The sequence below is a fragment of the Rhea americana genome, unplaced genomic scaffold (genome assembly GCF_003343005.1).
Source record: "Rhea americana isolate MKP2758 unplaced genomic scaffold, rheAme1 scaffold_124, whole genome shotgun sequence".
Taxonomy (NCBI): domain Eukaryota; kingdom Metazoa; phylum Chordata; class Aves; order Rheiformes; family Rheidae; genus Rhea; species Rhea americana.
The window spans coordinates 1,601,637-1,617,920 of NW_028185306.1; the positions used below are offsets into that span (position 1 = coordinate 1,601,637).

Below are 16,284 nucleotides of genomic sequence, written 5' to 3' on the forward strand. Positions count from 1 at the left end.
AATATTTAGAATCTTGTACTCCTCAAACATGAAGCAATATCTTTAGCATCGACCAGGTACTGTGTGCTTCAATACATCCTCTGATTATGACTAAAAGCTGCAAATTTAACTTTCCACTTTTAAAAGTAAACTTTAGTATTCGCAACATTGTATTAGAATACTGAATAATTATTTAGATCAACAAAAGCAAATAAAGTGCCTGTGAAATGCAATGTTTATTCTTAATTATCTCATTGTGCTGAGCATTTTTAGTTTAGTGTATGTGATATAAAAAAAGCTTTCCTGTTCAGAGACCTTTGATATACAAAGTGCACCACAGATATTAACAGTGCAGCTTCAGGCACTTAACTTCTGAATTTGCAGTTTGTTCTGAAAACAGCCAATTATTTTTCCTGACAATAACCAGTTTCTGGTTTTGCAACTGTGACCCTCTGGGGAATATTTAGATTATGACCCTGTCTGGCTGTTCAATAGACATTTTGTACAGTTCATAGACTACTTTTCTTTTTTCACATACACAGAGTTTGTGATTTTACCATATAGCTTTCATGCATTAAAACCCATCCAAGATTAGGTAATTTTCTAGTGGTAACAATGCTTAGATATTCTGTAAATTTGAACAGTGCTATAATCTTCAACCATGTTTCACTGAGGAGCCAGAAAAGCTATCATATTTAGCAATGTAYTCCATGACAGTCAGGTTCAACTAAGTATGAAACAAAGAAAAAGTAGTAGAAATATTTAAATTAGCTCTTAGGAATCCTAAATCCCTAATAGGCATTCTATAGAGTTCTTTAGCCTGCACACAACCTGAGTAGCCTTCTATGTAATTACATTGCATTATATACTAGGCTCCACAAGACCAATATTTTTTGTTGTAACATAAATATTATTTATCAGATATATTGTTCTTTTCCCACTAAGTGAAAAGCAGTGATTGCAGGAATTAGGATTCTCATTTTCCCTGACTGATTTTAGGCTACTCCCTATATATATAAAGCAGTCATTTACATTTCCTGACAATATGATGGGAAACATAGGCATGATTTGAATAGCACCACTCAAATTTTTTTTTGACATTTTTGAGATTTTGCACTTTCTCAACCCTTTTTRTGGTGTCATGTATAATGTCCTACCTGAAATGCTTGGTCACTGACTTTCCACTCTGAGTATTTGATGCTGTTGATGTGTAAATGGGCACATAAGTCATTTTTCTGCTATCTGAGAAGGCAACTGATGTTTWTAAATTAAAAAACAGCTAACAAATACTCTTGTTCAGTAGCAAATATTCTGTTCACATTTAGGAAAGAGAGTTCAACCATCTCAGGAACATCTGTGAATATCAGACAAGAAAGACTAACAACATTTGAATCAAAATACTTGTCAGGAATCTAAAGATCTGCAGACTGTTTTTCAGCAATTGCATGTGTCTCCATCAAAGTCACAATATGCAGTTCTCCTTACCAAGTGACATACTTGGTGTAGAGAAGATGATATGGTAGAATTTTTCAAAGGGATTGGAAAATGTCACGTCTGCTGAACAGATTTATAGTTATGCAGATCATGTTAATGATAAGGATTATCTGTCTCATAGTTTGGGATATAAATTGCTTTCTGTGGGGGTGAGGAAGTCATTCACCTCATTTCCTATACAAAATTGAATTTGTCTAGGCATATTATGGGGCTTTTTATTGGATGGCTGAAAAAGAGAGTTAAAATTTGTCTTCTTCTGAAGCACTAGGCTAGATAGCTAGACTGATTAAATATGACAAATTCTAGTTAATGAAATTACAGTAATATTAAAATATGCTGCTCCACATTTAATATATTACTGACACTTTCACCGATATTGTTTGCAGCAGAGCAGTGCATTAAGAGTAAGTAGCTCGTGCAGACTGCCATTCTCTGAGTAACGCAAAACTTTACTACAGGCTAACCATGGCACACAAAAGAAGCTTGTCTGATCTCTGGTAGTCATCACACCAAGYAAGCTTTTAACCTAGTATTTCTGTGAGTCTGTCACAGCTCTATATCTTTACCCATATGACAGCCCAGGTTTCTTCCCTTCCATTGCCGATACAAGTGCAAGAAGCAGGACACAAACCTTCTTGTAATTACTGTGAAGATTTGGGAATTTTTAGGAGAGCAAATGTCAGCTGACATTGCCTGTGTAAATTGACAGACACCCAAAACACATAGTAGGTAAAACGAGTCCTATRAAAAGTGGAAATGATGTTTGTAAATGTGTTTGGTAAAGCTGGAAGTTACAGAATAATCAGCTTCAGGAAAACACTGTTTCTAGCAATCAGAATCAGACAGTGAAACTTGCCTTATTAAAAAGGAAGGAGGGAGGACCAGGATAGAAGGAGGAGGCAGAGGTATTAATGATTATATTTAGTTTGGAAACATAAGAGAAGAGAGAAAAAAATCCTTTTAAAAGCTCAAGTCTGTGTGATAGAAAATGAACTTATCCATACATACACACAGAGATAAAAAACTCTTCTCACTGAAAAATTCATTACAAACCAACGACAAATTTCCACTGGAAAAGGAGAAAACAATAGAAAATTCATACTCTGAATAAAGTATTACTGAGAAATTACTTATTTCTTCTGAGCTGCAGAGGTGCTCATAAGCTGTTGTGCTGAGGCACTGAGCTTGCACCACCATCAGGTGGCTAAATGCCAAATGCAGAATACAGCTTCGCTTTTAATTCCTACTCTAGTCATTGAGTATCACGGCATTGTGCTCCAGACATAAGAATCTCTAGCACTAAATAAAAGTCTTTTAAAAGGATAAACATTAGACTTTCTGAAGGTAACCAGGTGACTAATAGATAAAGCAATGGTACCAAAGACAAAGATGTATATTTTGAAATAAATCAGCTGATGAAAAAAAAGCTTTTCCCACGATTTCTGTAGRCAGGACCTTACAATCTTCAGACCTCTGTGTTCTTTCTAATGCCAGTGTGTTTACTATACCCAGATAGCATTTAGAAAAGAATACACTCTATTGTTCTGGACATCAATTGAATTACCCTGATTTTACAGCACTGTAATTGTAAGCAAAATCTAGCTTCTTGTTTCTAGATATTTTAGTATTCTAGGAACACGACAGATAAGTCAGTATGCTGCACTTCAGCTTCTATACAATTTTTTTCATTACTGTTAAAGTCTAAATGACCWCCCCTTAAAATTAGTTTGCTGATTGACTTGTATTCCATGGAGTGCTCATTACTGCTACAGTTAGTGCACAAAATCCCATGAACATAAAAAATTACCCTAAAAATGGTAATTTCAAGCTTTCATTATAAGGTCTTTTTCACAGGTTGAAGTCAGTATGGTGGTGAGTTATTAAGACAATTTCCTTTAGTGTGGTATTTCATCATATATTCCCACAAGAAAAGCCGTAGGAGATACCTACATTAGAACATTAGAATTTTCTTATGACACTTTCCTTTCCTTTTTTTTTTTTTTTTTTTTTTTTTGTACAATTTTAGAGATGGGATTGCAGAGAATGTGAGACTCAACTGCCCAGTGTGAGCATCCCCAAGAGCCTTACACTGCTTGCATTTGTGTTGATGCCTTTGCAGTATCACAGCATCACCTGTAACACTTACAGCTAGTGATCCTGCTTAAGAGAAGCCAAAGAAAGTCAACTGAGTTCAGGGCTGTGTTGATTGCCCTTAGAGACTCCAGAGGGTACAGTTACAGGAGACCAACCTTGATGCTGGCTTCATTCAGTTCACTGTTCCCTGCCCTCACTGCTCACAGATGTCAGGACTTGCGCAGCACACTCTGTGTTCTGTATTCTCTCTGTATGCAGATAAAGAAGATTAGATGAGGCCACAGTTTCATCTCTATATAAGTAGTAACCAGAAAACAGAGAAGAAACCRTGAGATGTACTGAATTTTGTACTAACCACTGCTGCAGTCTGTAAAGACTACAGACATTCCAGCACTATGTTGATTAGTAATTATCACAAAGCAGATGGGAAATCATGCTGTCTCCCCAGGAAGTTAATGCAAACTAGTTACAGTATTTATATGTTGTTGAGACTACCCTGCTAAAGCRTGTTTTAAATAAATACCAGAACTGGAATTGCTTTGACATTTCAGTTAAAAATAGGTAAAACCAAACACTGGATTTGAAATTAACTTCAAATTTATGCTGAAGATAGATCAGGAGTTCTCTATATTCACAAATAATCATTCTTGAGTTTAAATCTTATTTCATTTGTTTATAATGCATGTTTTTAATGGCCCCTGCTTTAAATTTACAGTCTTATTTGCCACTTCCCAAGAGAATTGAACTTGCTGTTCCTTACCTCAAAACTTGAATATAATTAAAGGAAGATTAATTCTGAACTCTTACCATATATACTACATTGTGTTATGTACTTTTCTTACCCAGAAGAATGGATGACGATCAGAGAATTGCAATTAATTTTAAAGGCTAATGAATTTGGAATTCTTTGGAAAGTTATTTCTGAGATGCTCCCAGGAAGACAGATTGGCAATTCCTTCTTTTTGTATCAAAAGGGCTTCTCTCTCGCATATCAGTCCTATATAGAGATATGATAGTAATGAGCATGGAGAAATATGCCTTTTATTTAGATGGGCAAAGAACAATCAGCAAAGATACTGTTATGTGTATTCAATTTAAACAKGTAGTTCTGATACTGAGTCTGACATCTATGACTGTTAGCCTGTCAAGATTATGAGAAGTGCCTAATAATGTAGAAAATCAGAAGAGGAAAGGAAAGAATAATTTTATTATGTATCCAGACTTTGATCCATTATTTTCAGAATATAAAGTTTTCTCAAATCTAATCCTCATCTGGGAAAAAAAAAAAAAAAAAGAGAGAGAGAGAAAACATGTGGGCTGTGTTGAATTAAACTTTTGTTGTTTTGAAATAAGAAACCTTTTGCATTATGAGTCATGGTTAATAGACTACAAATCCTTGCTATATACTTGCAAATGTCCTGGGACTCAAGAAAGAAATACTCTTCTCTGATACAGGAACCAGGAAAGGCTTTAAAGTAATGTTATTCTAATAGACAGTGAACTTCCTAACTGCTGTAAGAATAGTCTCCACGCTCAGCTAGAATAAACTGGAACATAATCTCATGAACTGCATGTTATTGGATACAACTATTTTTATTTAACAGGTTATTTCGATGAGAATAATCGAAGTGATCCTGAACACTCAGGGGACAACATCAGATATCAGTCTACTAAGAAACACTTTGAAGAGAAAAGAAGTAGATCATCATCTTTTGTGTCATCCATTGAGGATGAGCAAAAACCCCTGTTTTCTGGGATATCTGATTTTCCACCTGTAACAGGGAAAACCACAGAGGTTGACATTGAAGAAATAGTTCATGCAACAGAAGATATTCTTATTGATAAAAGAAGCAATTCTTGCAAAGGTAATTAAGTTGAATGCTATTTTGCAAAGTTTGAGTAGTCATCTTTTTTGGTTTGATTGCCAAAAGTCATTTTTTGAATGGTTCTATTGATTCTTTCTACAGTAATTACTTTTGTAAGTGTTTCATGAGAGGGTGAATAGAAAAACTATTTTAGATCAAAAATTATTATTTCTCAAGAGGATTAATATAGTTTACTACATTGGCTGTGAGACTGGAGCACAGAACCTCAAAAAGGCTATTCCAGTCTTCATTCATGAATCATCTTGTTACTGAATTGCCTTAGGAAAGTCATTTAAACAAAATCTTTAAAATTGTCCACCAGTAATGGACATCAATTTTGCAYGCTCATGTATGAAAACTGCATGCAAAGTAGTAAAGGGCCCTTCAAGGACAGCTTGATAAGCTAGGGTTTGGTGGCAGTACAAAATCCTACTTAGACAAGAGTTAGAGAAATCTAGTGATGGACACAAATAGCCTGAAATGTTTTCTGGTAATTAGCTTTTTCCCTATTCACAATGCACAAAAAAGTTAAAGAAATTTATAATAGCTTGAAAGAATGTTATCCCAGTTTGCTGCATGAGTTGGTTAACAGGAATGCCATTACATCACACAGAACGAATCTTGACTTCAGTAAGTAAAATGCAAGAGCAAAGACGTGGCCTATTTTAATGACAAATTATCAATAATAATTAAGCAATCTGAGTTAATTTTACATAGAGTTAAATCACATAATTAAAATGACTTCTAATACRCTAAAATCTCATTGATATGAAAGGAAACTAATAAAAAATTAATTTACCATTCAAATTTTGCTGAAATTGTAATTGTTTCAGTCGATAAAGAAGAACTGTATATTCAGTGTTTAATGCTGTTTTCCTCAGCAATTTGCTTCTTGTTGGGGCAATAAACTGTTTAACCATCATTCAATAAACTTTAGGTTTTTCAGCTGTAATTTTAAACTATCCTAACAATTAATCAGACCAAAYAATGGATTTCAAAGGTATGAATATGTGAAGCCTGGTTTTCTTTGGCTAGAGTCATGTAAATATGAGCCATACAAACTTGTTGCATATGTACTGCAATTTGAAAGCTTACCTTTCCCCTGCTGGTAGCCAGAAATGTGTCCCTTGCAGCTATAGCAACATTTTCCAAGGCAACCTATTACAGATTTTATTTGAGCTAAATTTAGCATGCCTAAAGGTTATATATTTTGATTAAGACCACATTCTCTTTTCTGCTTTGCAACTCTGCATTTCTGATAATGTGATGGAAAGCTCATTATCTTCCTTGAAACTTTCATAAAAACTTTGATTTCAATAAAGTAAGATCAGATTTGATTGATATGTTTTAAACTAAATTCTCATTCCTGCTATTAATTAGAGATTTATTTCAACTTACTATAAAAGTAGTTATGAACATAATGAAATTCTGAAATAAACTCTGCATGTACCTATGTAGGTATGTTTATAATCTTTATATATTATGGTAGTTTATAATTCCTGCATATAAATGAACTTATGTAAACCTACCACAATTGATTACCATTGTGGCCAATATATATTTAATTATCTTTAGTTTAAGTTTTGGTCATTATTGTCCATGAATAGAAGGACTATTAATAAGGTATTTAGCAATGTTAGCAGAAACTCTATAAACTTCTCTCTCATAATCATGAAATGCAGCTCCTAACATTGTTTAAATCATTTATGTGTTATGAGAAGACTTGATAATTTTTCTGTAGCTTCTAACCCATATGGTGAAGAAAAATGCTGTTTTCTATTCTTACTTGATCACTATTTGGGCCATAAGATTGATTCTTGAACCAAGTTATACATTTATTGATTTAGTTTTCAGCCTAGGATTCTTCAATCCCTGGAAGACCATTAATTGGTTATAAAATTGTAACTGCTTTGGGGCCATTCTAGGATATTCATATATGTGGAAGTATCTGAAAAGACACTTAGAACAGTACAGTCTGATATCTCACAAGAGCTAAGTCAGGAATCTTGCTTATAGTGTATGAATGTATTTTACAGTTTAGGTGTCAACTTATTTGCTTTGTCACAAATTAAATATTTAATGTAATAGTCTACAAATACATATTGTGGGACAAAGTACATCTGTGATTTCCCTGGGCTATGCCAGGGCATAGGAAAATACGTAATTCTGCCAAATGATTTATTATATAGAAAACCTAACAACTTGGATTTACAGGACATTAAAAAGCATTGATATAAATGGCCTATATTATTAATTTCTATTCCCCAAATTCACTGTCTTAAAGTAAATCCACTGGATTTACAATATCCATTGTACTTACAGGCATAGTTTAAAATTTCACCCCTGAATTTGTCGAAGTTTGCTCCCTACACTTTGGTGAAACTTTGCAACTTCCTTGGACACTGAAAATTGAGCCATGTTTGTCAGCTAAATCCAAACAACATGTTTCTCTGACACTATTTTGCTCTTTTCTTCTGTTGGCTTAAGTGGACTGAGAAGCTGAATAGATTTCTGGGTAGCCAAGATAAAATCTCCTTCCCCTTCCTTCTGATCAGTGCATAAAATCAGGTCATGTCGTATGAAATCCAAACACTCTCTACAGCTCCAGGAGACCTTCTACCACCTGCTAACCAAAGATCAGATAACACAGTAAACACCTTTCTCTGATTAAAAAAAAGGAGGCTTCCTTTTCTGCTTGGAGTCATGTAGTGAGAGCTCCCCTTCCTGGATAAATCTACTTGAAACGCTAAATCTGAGCAGGAAATGTCATTGCCACCACCACCACCTTTTATACACACACACACACACATATATATATATATGTATATATAAAATTATTATTTCTTTACTTAGAGCAACACTGCTCAAAGATGTCGTGTTTGAAAAGAATTGGCTAATAGCATTTGGACAAACCTCTCATATGTCAGCCACACTCTGATTTTTGACTTCTTTCTTTGAAACATGGCTCTGGTACTATGGCTGCTTTAAAAAAAAAAATCAGAATTGTGAAATGAATGTAACCTATTTCAAGTTACCAGCGTGCAGTGCCAAGAATTACAGGGAAGTGTTAGGAGAAGCTCTGAGCTTTCAGCATTCCCTGAATGCTCTGAGCATTCAGGGACAACCAAAGGATATGGGATTCAGACCCAACTGCTCCTACAACAGTGGCTACCACCTTACAAGCAGTCAAGGATTTTGTCCAGTGGTATATGTTGAAGCAGCAGTATGACAATAACATGAACATTTAATGCGTTCTACAACTCAACGTAGCTAAATAATTACAAATACTTTAGTACAAATCACATTAAGGTCATATAAACAGGTGTTAAAGTTTTAACACACTTTTTTCACAGCAGAGAAATTGAATTTGAGCAGTATGAAGCAATTATTGACTGTTTATGTAACAACAGAATTTCTCAGAATAACAAAGGCTGAGGGTGAGCGGTACATATATGTAGACAAAAATCACTATTCATCCTAAATATGTCACTGGTAGGCTCTGAAGCTTACAGCAAGATAATCATTCTATATCAAATAAGGGTACGTGCAACTAATGTATCTCACGATAAATGATTTGTAACATTTCACTGAGTTTAATGAACAGGAAAAAACAGCCTGAAGCCAGGAATGTAAACTAACTAAGAAATGCACAGAGGTGTGAGCTAAGCAAATCAAAAGAGGAAGGAGAAATAGCTTCAGCCAGAAAAGTGAGCAAAAGGAAGGAGTTCCCCACAGTTATGTTTGATAGTAAGCTGCGGTGTTTGATAACAGCGACTCAAGAATTGGGAGAGACAAGCAGGATGGACCTTGGGCAGGGCTGGTACAGGGTGGGAACAGCAGTAGACACTTTTTACAAGGGGCAGGAGATAAATAAAGGACTCTCTTATATGAGAGTATAATTTTCTATACTTTATATATTTCACGTAAAATATAAAGGATTAGAACGSGGACTAAATTCGTCAAGCTAGAGGAAACTCTGAAGTATGATCCTAATGTTTTAGAGAACTGTGAGAGTCTCTAAAACATGCTTTCCACAGCAATGTAAGGGCTAGGATGGAGAGTAGTGATGCTAACAGTTATATCAATGAAAATCAATTCCCTTTTGAAAATAGTATCCCTTTGCAAGCTTGTGTTAAATGGCCTCTGTCTCAGGGAAAGCATACTGCTCTTCACTAGGCTTGTTAAGACAAGTAGTGTTAGAACCATTGGTAAGGAAGGCAGCTCGCTGAGCTCTGGGAACCTTCTCCACAGTGTGCCCTGCAATCATTGCAAATGCTGTAAATGCAGTGCAGCAGGTCGTCCTTTTAAACGGAAAAAAGCTAAAATGTAAATATTCTTTAAATAGTATGTTCAAGGGCAAGAAAGGGGATTTTAGCCAGGTGTCTGAAACAAACGATCAAAGACATTCAAGTACATCATGTAATACATACAATGTTTAGCTTAGAACAAGCATTTACAATGGAGAATAATAACTTGCTTTAAAGGTCTGAAAAAACTGGGGGTTCCTTGGCAAAAARAAAGAAAAAAAAAAAAGAAAGAAATAGGAGTCATTAAGTGGCAGAGCTGCCGTGATGTTGACTTGATAAAGATGCTTTGTTTATCTGTGGCTTCAAAATATTAGCATGTTACTATCATTATCTTAGAATTTTGTAAGTTCTCGATGTGATCATTCCCTAAACAGTGGTAAAGAAGACAGACTCTTGTTCAGGCAGCATGCCTGTGTACCAAATTAACCTTCAAAGTTTTGAGAAACACTAATAAGCGGGATGCCTGACTCAACATGAAATTCTCTATTAATGAAATTCTCCATACTTTGTTTTATTTCATTTTTCATCAGATATCACTGACAAAAGTAACTGGGGGCAGGAGAGCATTAGGGAGTACCAGGACTCCCCTAGTCGGTCAGCATTACCCCACGTTACATGGGGCATCTGCGAAACCGAAAGTGACTTTATATATGGGGAAGTGGAGAATCGACTAGATTTACTTCAGGAACAACTCAACAGGTAAACACAAAGATATGGTAAAAACAAAAGATATGCATGAAAGGGTCCATAATACAATTGCTGTTAGTGAAGCTATAGGAGGAGTTATTTGGGCAGGAAGTTTATAAAAACATTCATATCTTCAGAAGCTCAAAAGTACTAAAATATGCCAAATGGGAATATCACTTTGGTGTCTATATGAAATTTTAGTAGCCTGAACATCGCATAAATTCAGCCCTCCAAATTCTTGGCAAATCTTCTCCTGGGACTGCTGGGTACCAAATTTTTGATTCACTGCCAGAATATTCATGTCACTTACCTCTAGGGACCCACATGAGCTGCTCTAGCTTGCCTTTAGAAGAGCCCTTCTCCTCAGTTGACTCTATAGGTAGCTTAGGAGACTGCCTTCTTACTCTGGACACCTTAGTGAAGCACCTAAACTCATGAAATTAAATTTCACCTCTCCTACAATGTCATTGCCTTAACAGTGATTCCCAGAGATTTACATGTGCACAAAATGGGCATTTTGAATATCTTAGAAGTACTGATATTTCCTGGAGACACAAAGTAAACCTTTTGAAAAGACAGCATTTATATTGCAGGCATCTTCCCTTTTTGACAAATTAAATTCTTTGCAATTGTCTCTATAATAAGCAGACATGGGGTTATACTAAGGCAAAACGCTTATACCTGCTACAATAGAAAAAAAGTCACTTTCTTTTTCAGAGAGCATAAGCTACCTTTGCTTAATGAAGTGGTTCTTCATTCTCCTTCTCTTTTTTAGTATCTAATATACTACTCTTTGCTGGCAGCTAAGCAGCATAGCTTATGACATCTAAAAAATATGGTTACAGAATTTTGATCTATCGTACACTATAATTTACCATATAATTTTACCTAATTTTGGATTGCCCTATGCTCAGGTCTGTGGCTTTTTTATTATTTTTGCTCTGAAATTCCATTACTTTCAAAATTTTTCCATGACAAATACTATGACATGCATTCAGCCCTAATTATATTTTAGTAGCTCTTCATTGGCATACCGTGCTGTATATTTTAGCAATCAGTTTAAAGCTAGGTTAACTGCATATTGCTTCTTTAATCTACTGTAAGCCAATCAAACTACAGTATTTTTCATTTCTGAATACAATATAGTACATTAAAAAGACATTTTAAACATGTTAGCCTAAATTGCTATAATTTCTAATTACAGTAGAGTCAAGTATCTAAGTAACTTTATATGTCACACTGCTAAACAGCTGCACGATCCTCAGCAACAGGGGATGTAGTCTTTCATTTCTTCTCCTAGAATCTTAAGCTCTTTAAACCTAGGTTTATCTCAAACTTATCTAAGGGTTTACAAGAATCTTACACAAGTTCTCAATAACTTTTTGAGGGAGAGAATATCATTGCTGCTGGTAAACTAAGATACGGATTTTATTAAATCATTTTATCCTGTAACTCTTCTCATATATTTAAAGCTTTTCATGCTTTCAGGATTTGGGGGCCAGATGAATCTTACTCTATCAATATGACAGGCAATATTCTTTTGTACTTATGTCAGATCTACCGTGCTGGACTAAAAAGCAGTGTCACTTACTCTCGATCTTTTCCATCCCAAGTTAGAGGTTTGGTGTGCCACTTGTATTATTAAATGGATACAGAAAGCTAGAAAACTTCTGTACTAGGAATACATCCCCCGAGATCTCTCTCTTTCTCCTCTCTAGGCTATTTGAATTTCATGGAGACTCTGAGTCAAGCATCCAGGTTCTTCTGTTTGTTTGTCCTTAGGTGGCATGACCCGGGCTTGTTTTGAATACGGGAGAGAGGAGGGAGAAGTCATATATGCAGTGATGGTCAATAAAGACTACTAGAAGTACTCTGATTAAGAATACTGTGGAAACACCCCAATAAGTGCTAACAAAGTAAAATGGGAGCCATTTTAGAGCTAATTCGGAGCAAAAGAAAACTGTTGGTGAAAGTCCTGCAAAGCTAAATCCCTATTCACAAAGATGAATTGACAAAGAGGGAAACTCTCCGGCAGCTGCTAATGCTGCTGCTAATGCTGCTGCTGCAGTAATTTCCCCCGTGGCATCAGCATCATGCTGATGTGAGATCAGCATACTTGCAAGTAGCAAAAAACCCAAGGGAGCTGAGCAAGAGTTTGGGAAGGACATAATTGACTGTAACCTCAGGGCTTGAGCTTTTTTTATTATTTTTTTTTTTAATATAAATCCTTTCATAAAAGCTGATGCCACAGCCTCTCTGTGTAAAGGAAGAAACAGCATCCTAAATATCCTTTGGGTGTACATTTCAGATTAATTTCATAGACATTTTAACAATAAGTGRCACAAATGATGGATGACTCCAACATAATAAAAAATAGCATCAAACAGTGAAGTACCTGGCAAAAGCAAAAATCTGCCAGCACAGGATCAATTCTGCTGCTGCAGAAAGCCCAACTTGTAACATTCACAACATTAAAGGTTGCTGACATAAAGTTTTGTTTACAAACTCTGTGACTCTGTCAGGAGATGAGTTACAATATGTAAGGTTGTATATCCATATTATGATCTGGCATAGCGTGTTTTGTAGCCTTCCAGCAGCTGGGAGGCACAATAGGTCTTATCCACTGCCGACTGTGTCAATGATTTTGGAAAGACCATTTGAAAATCGTTTCAGTGGTATGGCAATATAGGTATGAAAACCATAAGCAGCACAAGTGTTCTGGCTAATAAAATAAACGGAGGTTTATTTTAACAGTTTCAGAAGTCATACACAAGCTCATCAAAAGGAAAAAACAAGAAAAGGCAATGGAATTTGAACATCAGAAATGTTAATCTTAATTCTGAGGTCTGAATAAGCTTGAATAAATGTTCACTGTAAAGAACCTTAGGCTGAATTATTTTTTTAAGTAATGATCTTGAAAGTATCTTAATTTTTTGAACTGTGGAAAAACAGAAATGTGGTTTTCTAGTAATGTCATTGCATTCTTTTAGCTTTCAGAATGTCAGAATTGATTGTCAGATACATCAGAAATACTGTGTCACATCCTCAGCCAGTAAAAATCAATTTAGCTTCAATAACAAGAATATTAGTATTCCAGTTAATTTCAGCTAAGGATCTTGATCCCTTGCTTAATTTTTTTGCAAACACAAAGGACAGCAATGAATTCATTCTTATTGTGTGTGCATTCTTAATGCATTAAGATCAGATTTGCAGTATGCAAATATGTTCTGCAAAGGAAAGAGCTAGCTAGCTTTGGAAGGCTCAGTACTCCCTCTTCTGTTCTTTCTTATTTAAGACACGGTCATGTCATAACAAGCAATGACTTGCTTTATGAGTAAGCTGCAAGTCCCTCTTGAACGCATCTGTGATCAGTATGTTAAAATATAGCTATCCTTGTCCAAATGTTAACTGATTTTATATTACTTCCCTAGGCTTGAATCCCAAATGTCTGCCGATATTCAAACCATCCTGCAGCTTTTGCAAAGGCAGTCAACGCTCATTCCACCTGCCTACAGCATGGTAACTGCAGGTGTAGAGCATCAGCAACCAGCTATCCGGGTGATACAAAAACTTCATCCTATAGCATCAATTAAAACAGACAGAAGTTTCAGTCCTTCATCTCAGGTATGTACATGTTCAATATGATCAAAAGAGTTTTTTTAATCTTGTTAGCTTCTGATAGAAGAAATGCTAACTAACCTAGGTGCTCGATCACTAGTTTAAAAGATATGAAATACTGTTTTGGTCTAGGATCTCTACAGTAGACTTTGATACCATAGTTCCAGCGACCACATTTTCTTTACAGGTTGTAGGGATCCAAACAATTATCTTAAAATTATAAAATGTTGCATTTACTTAATCATTGTGGACTTCAGAGAGATGAAGGAGAAGGGACAAATACTAGACATGGGTCTAAACCACAAAGACTCCGCTAGCATCAGCTCAGCAGGGGTGCATCTGCCATAGGCCAGCCTCTTGAAGTCCTGAGAAACACCACAACTATGTTTTCCTGAGGCCACAGACATCCAGCTGATGCAGTACAATGGCGATATGAATATGCAAGTGGGAGGGGCTAAAAACYATCACCACCACTGAAAATATGCTCACATAGAGCTGCTACATAACCTAGGTTTCCCAATAAAATTTTTCCACCCCAAAATTTATTTCAGACAGAATTTGATGATTTTCCTAATTTGTTTGGGATTTCTGGAGTTTAATAGTTTGGCCAGAGTTATGGCTTGTTATTTCCAAACAGGCTGCTGCATGTCTTGAAATCCCAAATCAATCATGCAGCATATGACCAGTAAATCCAGAGTGTTTGGATGTGTCAGATTCCTCGTGCGTATGCCAGAACACATGCGGGCACAGTAAGTCCAATACATCCTGAAGGCATCAGTTTGCATGCATAAAGTTTATCGGGGCAGCAAATGTGCAGCAGTAGTTCTTAAAAGCATCAGCCCACCATTAATACACCCGCACAAAGCACATACATGTATCTTTGTGAGGACAGAAATATGGCAACCCTCTGCAAGCATTACTAGGCATATTGGACACTTTCTCTTAAAATTTCTGGGTTTAAAAGTGAAGTAGAACTGAGTGCTTAGACTGGAATCCAAATTGTCATAATGTTAGGACTGATGCAATTCCACAGTTATGTTTTGAAGTGCTGCAAATTCAAGAATGTTTAAATCTACACTCTTGGATTGCATCTCAGGAATACTCTGAGAAAGGATGTATATGCATATTTTGATGATACACAAACATCTGAGGAGGAGACAAAATTCCCAGGTTCTTACAAATGAATCAATAGAATCATATTCAACTACATTAAATCAAATACAGTATCATGTAAAAATATTTCAGCATACTGCTTCATTTTCAAACATGGCTTATCAATAACAATCTGAATGTGCTATTTTTCAGCAGAAACAAGAACCTACAAGAGACTTATCTAAACATTGTCACTTTGTTTCTTCTCCTTTCCAGTGTCCTGAATTTCTAGACCTCAAAAAATCAGAACTTAAATCCAAAGAATCCCTCTCAAGTGGAGTGCATCTTAACACTGCATCGGAGGACAACCTGGCTTCTTTTTTAGAACAAGAACGTCACCAGTCTGCAGAGTGTCCCCCACAGCATTATAAAACAACTTACCTCCATCCAGTTAGGCACCCTTCCTTGCCAGAATCTTCACTAAGCACTGTAGGAATCTTGAGTCTTCATAGGCATGTTTCTGATCCTGGTCTTCCTGGGAAATAATACTTTTATATTATTACTTCACATAAAAATGTAAGTGCTTTTAATGGCTGTTTTTCCTTTTTTGTATTAAAATCCTCTATACTTGACTCAGGGGCTACAAGGAATTAACCATTATATGCAAAAGTACTGTATATTTTCCTAAATCTGAAGCTTGTAAGGTAAAGTTAAGCAGATCTGATGTAAATATACATATATATATATATACACACACACACACACACTATCTGTATGTTTCAAATGTAAAAACTGCCAGCATTCTCAAGGCACCTTATATTTTTATTTATTTTTTTTAAATACATGCATGTTCTGAAATTACAGCTTATGTTGCATGGAGATTACCATTTACTGCTTTCACAGAAATAGTACTTTATTGTGGTATGTCTTCAGAGCAAATAAGAGATCAATTGATAACAGTAATTCACATAGAAAAGACTCCTACTCAACCAAGCTACTCTGAAACTTAAGTGAAATCATCTTCTAGCTCACTTTTTGAAAATTTAGTTATCTTTCTATGGTGAGCCTTTTACAGTCAATGGTAATGATTCTTCATCTAGAGAGAGAATAAGTAACCAAGTCTTCTAGGTTCAAAACAATTAAGACAC

General features: G+C 35.6%; 1 protein-coding gene across 4 annotated transcripts in view; it reads left to right on the top strand.

Annotated features, from left to right (window-relative positions):
* The window catches only part of KCNH7 (potassium voltage-gated channel subfamily H member 7), a 231,075-nt gene extending 215,349 nt beyond the window's left edge, over window positions 1–15,726 (top strand). For all 4 annotated transcript variants that reach the window (XM_085325831.1, XM_085325829.1, XM_085325830.1 and 1 more), the window contains 4 exons: window positions 5,172–5,432; window positions 10,270–10,438; window positions 13,858–14,050; window positions 15,413–15,726. In XM_085325831.1, coding sequence (XP_085181957.1) covers window positions 5,172–5,432; window positions 10,270–10,438; window positions 13,858–14,050; window positions 15,413–15,682 — 893 coding nt within the window. In that variant the 3' untranslated portion in view covers window positions 15,683–15,726. The remainder of the gene's footprint in view (window positions 1–5,171; window positions 5,433–10,269; window positions 10,439–13,857; window positions 14,051–15,412) is intronic.
* Window positions 15,727–16,284: the final 558 nt, after the last annotated feature.